Source organism: Montipora foliosa, chromosome 2, assembly GCF_036669935.1.
Source record: "Montipora foliosa isolate CH-2021 chromosome 2, ASM3666993v2, whole genome shotgun sequence".
Taxonomy (NCBI): domain Eukaryota; kingdom Metazoa; phylum Cnidaria; class Anthozoa; order Scleractinia; family Acroporidae; genus Montipora; species Montipora foliosa.
Genome location: NC_090870.1, coordinates 18,925,951 through 18,930,950, shown reverse-complemented (window position 1 = coordinate 18,930,950; position 5,000 = coordinate 18,925,951). Strand labels below are relative to the sequence as shown.

At 36.4% G+C, this 5,000-nt stretch overlaps 1 protein-coding gene across 1 annotated transcript in view; it reads right to left on the bottom strand.

Annotated features, from left to right (window-relative positions):
* The window catches only part of LOC137992615 (E3 ubiquitin-protein ligase arih1-like), an 18,916-nt gene that overhangs the window by 12,641 nt on the left and 1,275 nt on the right, over window positions 1–5,000 (bottom strand). The window contains exons 2-6 of the mRNA XM_068838051.1: window positions 3,033–3,100; window positions 2,318–2,408; window positions 1,336–1,407; window positions 566–658; window positions 413–468 (exon numbers count right to left, since the gene is read on the bottom strand). Coding sequence (XP_068694152.1) covers window positions 413–468; window positions 566–658; window positions 1,336–1,407; window positions 2,318–2,408; window positions 3,033–3,100 — 380 coding nt within the window. The remainder of the gene's footprint in view (window positions 1–412; window positions 469–565; window positions 659–1,335; window positions 1,408–2,317; window positions 2,409–3,032; window positions 3,101–5,000) is intronic.

Genomic DNA, 5,000 nt, shown 5'->3' with positions numbered 1-5,000 from the left:
TTTATCTCACATGAGATGCCTGGATGGTAGTCACTATATACAATTCAAGGGGTGCATAGTCTCAGACTACAAGTAGATTTGTGGTTGAACAAGACCACCAAAATTACATGTACAGAAAATACAGCACAAGGGGATTTACATTGCCATGCATTGCAAGATGTAGTTCCTTCCTGCATCAGCAAAGTTTTTTATCAATGGCCACAAGGCTTTTGAGCAAAGCAGAGTATGACTACATTAGAAGATGGCACAATCTTGCAAAATAATATTGTGCCAACAATGACGTCCTCCACCTTTTTAATAACTCCTTCCCATTGGGTTAAGGGCCGGGAGAGACTGAAAAGCAAAACACCAACATTCTGGAAACAACCAAGCAAAAACAATAGGCTATAAAATTTATCAATAATGTACTTACCCGACGAAAACTTCATCTACGAGAATGTCACACTTATGGGCAGGACAAGAAATGTTCTGAAACAGAAGTGATGAATTGCTTATTATATGTACAAGTAGTTACAAAGAAAGAGTGTTTAAGTACACAAAGACAATTGAAACAACAGCCACTCACCTCGCCTACATGTTCATCCATAACTTTAGTTGTAATATATTCCTTCCAGCATCTATGGCAAAACCTATGATGGCATTCTAAACCAACAAAAGTCTGAAAAGCCCCAAAAAAGTGATGTCCAGTTAGTTACAAAGTTAGAAAATGAATCAAATTGGTTTGATTAATTGAAAAAATACGAAACAGATTCTTTCAAACCTGAGATTAAAACTAATTTTGACAACGACAACATGAAGTCATCCAAACGTGATCATCAATAATCAATAATATTTTGCTTTTGAAACATCACCAACTAAACAACAGAACATAACAACAACTGCCAGAGGCAAAGCAGTTGGCTATTTACAAGTGCATCCGGGAAGTTGAACCAGGGACTACCGGCAACAAATTCAATGAGTGGTCAGAACGAGTCTTGAACCAGGGATCTCCAGATCTCAAGGCAAGCGTCCTAACCACTGGGCCACACAGCCTCCTCCAAAGGAGGAGAAAAAAGGGACACTAGGCCCCTTGTTGATACAGTCGGTTACTCTCTCAAATCTACAGTCCACCAACTTCCATTTTCTTTTAAACCCCTACAAAGATGAATCCTTCCGAGAAAAGTCATGCCAAAAATAGCGTTCACAGCCAGTCTTCAATAGCACTGACATCTCTGAGATGGTTGACATCATCAAACTCAAAGCCACAACCAGCTACAGCATTAACAACTATTCTACATGTACATGTATATTGGTCTTGCTGATGTTTACAGACTCCTAGTAATAAACAATACTTACGGAAACATTAGTGACACTCAAGCAAATCTCACAGTTTGCCTCTGGTGATGCAGACGAAGACCTTGTGTTTACCTACATAGTTAAAAACAGGGATTCATTCAGTTTTCCAGGTGATTACTGGTAATATGAAGTTAATTAATATTATAATCATCCAACTTTCATCATTCAATTATTGTTTCTAGGTTAGTTCAAGATTATTATTATTATTATTATTATTATTATTATTATTATTATTATTATTATTATTATTATTATCATCATAATCATCAAACCACAAGTTTAGGCACTAGACTATTCACTCATTTCAAGTCAAAAAAAGAGATTTTGGGAAGAAAAAAGATAATGTTCCATGTGTTTAGTACAAAACACTGATTTCCAAACTACATTGTATAAACTAGTCTTCACAATAATAAGGAAATAACATGTCTTTTTGAGGGAATATTGTTTATTTGTGCCCGCCTAGTGTCATTTGTGGCCTGAGCCCGAAAAAAGTCATGTCATTATCATTATTATCAATAAACAAGGCCAAATGATATCAAGAATGCGAGTTTTAATAATACAAGCTAAGTGAATAATGAATTCAAAGTCACTTCAAATCATCATGTAAGTGTTGATTGAACAAGCTATTAAAAAATCAACTCAGTCCAGTGAACTTATTTAAAATTACCGAAAAAATGTGTAAAATCGTCTATAAATAATAGGCATATCACAAAGTTGAAGCAAGAACCAATCAGCTGTAGGGCTGATAATGCATTAGCAGCCCGCTATCAGTCTTTTGCGGCCCGCTGAGCGTGTGTTTTGAAGAGGCCGATTTTCTATTTGGCCATGTATATTGATAATAATTAAGAGTCCTTGGACTCGAAAAACAAAGACAAAAGAAGGATGAAAATAAAAGGAATAAACTATAAGGCTCATTTGTACATGTTTCTCATATCATTGAGGCCCAAGTATAAGGCTTGCCATAGCAAGACGTTCTACTCACTCTTTTGCTTGGGGTAGGTCTAGAGTTCGTTTTATTTGGACTAACTATATGAGCTTCAGAGAAGAGTCTATCTTGATCACCGCTGTAGTACCTATAATTAAACATACATGTAGCATGAACTTAATTACTGTAGTAAATAATAATTTGTTGTTCTTAAGATTTTACTTCTTGCGATGGCTTGCAAAAAGGCAGTGTCCTTGTGAAAAGTTACAATGTAGAACGAATACTATGATTCCAAATACACTCAAACCAATTTGTTTACAAATGGATTTGTTTGAGTACACCCAAGTCTTCAAAAATGCATTGTTTGAACAACAAGGTTGGAAAGCAACAGAATAAAATGAGTTTATCATTTAAATGCTCTGGGACACTTCATCAAGGGATAAAAAAGGTAAAACATCGAGCTAAGCAATATTCAACATTGTTTTTTTGTAACATAGTGATGTGTCTTTACAAGAGTCAAACCCATGGAGTGAATTGTTGCAAATTTAAGTTGAGTACTATATATATATATGTTGACCCCAGTAAAACAATAGCTGCACCATTATAGCAAAGGTAATGTGTTAGTGGTGTCTATACACAGTGCTAGCAGTAAGTGAAGTTTTCAGCAGCTCAAAAAATGCCACAAGTCACGGCAGTTTATATACAAGACTTGTGCATTGCCTCTACCATCTAACCCTATGCATACTGTTTGCTACTAATTTCATTGGCCAACCTTTCTAATAGCTTCTCTTTATCCCATTTAAAATGACTAAGAAGTATTCTGGCAGTTGGTCTTGGTAACTGTGAAAAGAAGAAATAGCACTTAATAATAATAGTGTCAATAACAGTGACAACTATTACTTGTTATGAGAAAAGATACGTTTTTGTAACAGTTAACTTCCAGCACTTAGATTTCAACTGAATTCACTAAAAGAGTGTAAGTTGAAGTGTTATGTATTTTCAGGTCATCCATTCGAGTATTAGCATCAGTACTGGAAATGGATGGGTCCAAAAAAGGACAGAGGAAAACTCTGACCTTGTAGTATAGTCAGAAGAGCAATAGTGATCTACATGTGCCCTTGTGTGGGGCTTGCTCCCATTACCGAGCTACAGATGGATTACATAGGAACAGGGTCTGGAAGGGGTTTCACATGATCCATGAATAATTAACCCGAGTACCTTCTCATTATGAAGTCAAACAAGACCACCTCTTTCCTCTAGTTATTTGTAGAAGTAACCTACAATCAGGCAAACTTTTCTTTAGAAACGGTGTGAAAAGGTACGCCTGATACAATTTCTTAACAAGTCCTCAGCCCGTAGTCCAGAATCTGTCCTTTACTCTAATTGGCTGAAAAACAATAGAGCTCTTGCAGCATTGCTCTGATTGGTTGCAAAAGTCATCTTCACTCATTCGCGTTGCTCACTTGCTTTGCTCGACAAAAACAAAACACACATACTGTATTTACCGTATAAGTCGACCTTTTATGGCCTCAAAAGAAGCTCCAAAAATCGCCCTCGACTTATACACGGGTCAAAGATTTTGAGCCAAGTTCCAGCTAAGTAATTTATTCAAAATTAAAATAATAATGTTGTCTTGGGCATAACGAACGCAGTGGACAAAAGCCGACAAAAGACTTCAAAATGAATGTAAGCAATTCCAGTTGAAATGGAAAAGGATTTTTTTTGCCCAAATCTAAATGTTGAAGATACAGTACTCACAAGCACAAATATGAAATTCTCGTTTTCCAAAGGCGGAAAGCTCTAAAAGGCATTTTTGTTTCTTCAAATAAATTCTTCAAATTCAATGGCTTAGTAACCTGGCGCAATACCTCGTGTTTGCTGTCACTCGTGTTGCGTGAAAAAGCTGGTTGGTAATGATTGTTTTTTATTCTTTATACAAACCTGGCTGATTTAAATGCTTTTGCAAACTTCGTATTGTTTGGTTTATGAGTTTTGTTTTGTTTGTCATGTGAGAAATTATAAGTCAAGGAGCAATTAAACCTTGCACATTTTCGCATTGACTTATACACGGGATCGACTTATACAAGGATAAATACGGTACATCAAGAAATTGCTTTCTTTCGTCTACGACAATACCACAAGCAAAAAACCGGGTCCCATCCAATCCCTACAGTAATATCCTGTAGGGCGAGAGTAGTACTTCGCTGGGTGACCAGTTGCTTGGGAAAATTTTCCTTGTATCATAGGCCTCTACTTTATTGATTGTTTCAATCAAATATATTCAGTTATTTTCTTGCTCATGAACATTGCAAGAGCACCGTCTGAAGTACACATGGAACAAAATTTGACAAAATTTAACATTGTTGTCACAATTCAAGGTTGCTCTCCTAACATTAATCCAGCCAATTTCGTACAAAAACAACAACAAAAAGAAGTGCAAGGCAACGGTGATCTTCACTCGCGCGCTTTGCTAGTCTATGGGTCTCGTAGACTAGGAAGAGAGTAGTACTTCGCTGGGTGACTAGTAAAATCAGTTATTATGGCCACTGAGAAGGATTTGAACAGGATTGATGTTTAGGCTATGTTTAGAGCTGCTGTTGCTTTAACTTCAGTTTTTTGTTCAAAAATCTTCAAAGGAAGAGCAGAGAGAATACATCCAAAGAATGGTTTGTCCAGAAAAAAGACATTATAGTTGTACTTCCTATGAGATTTGGCAACAGTGTTTATATTACACTAGATC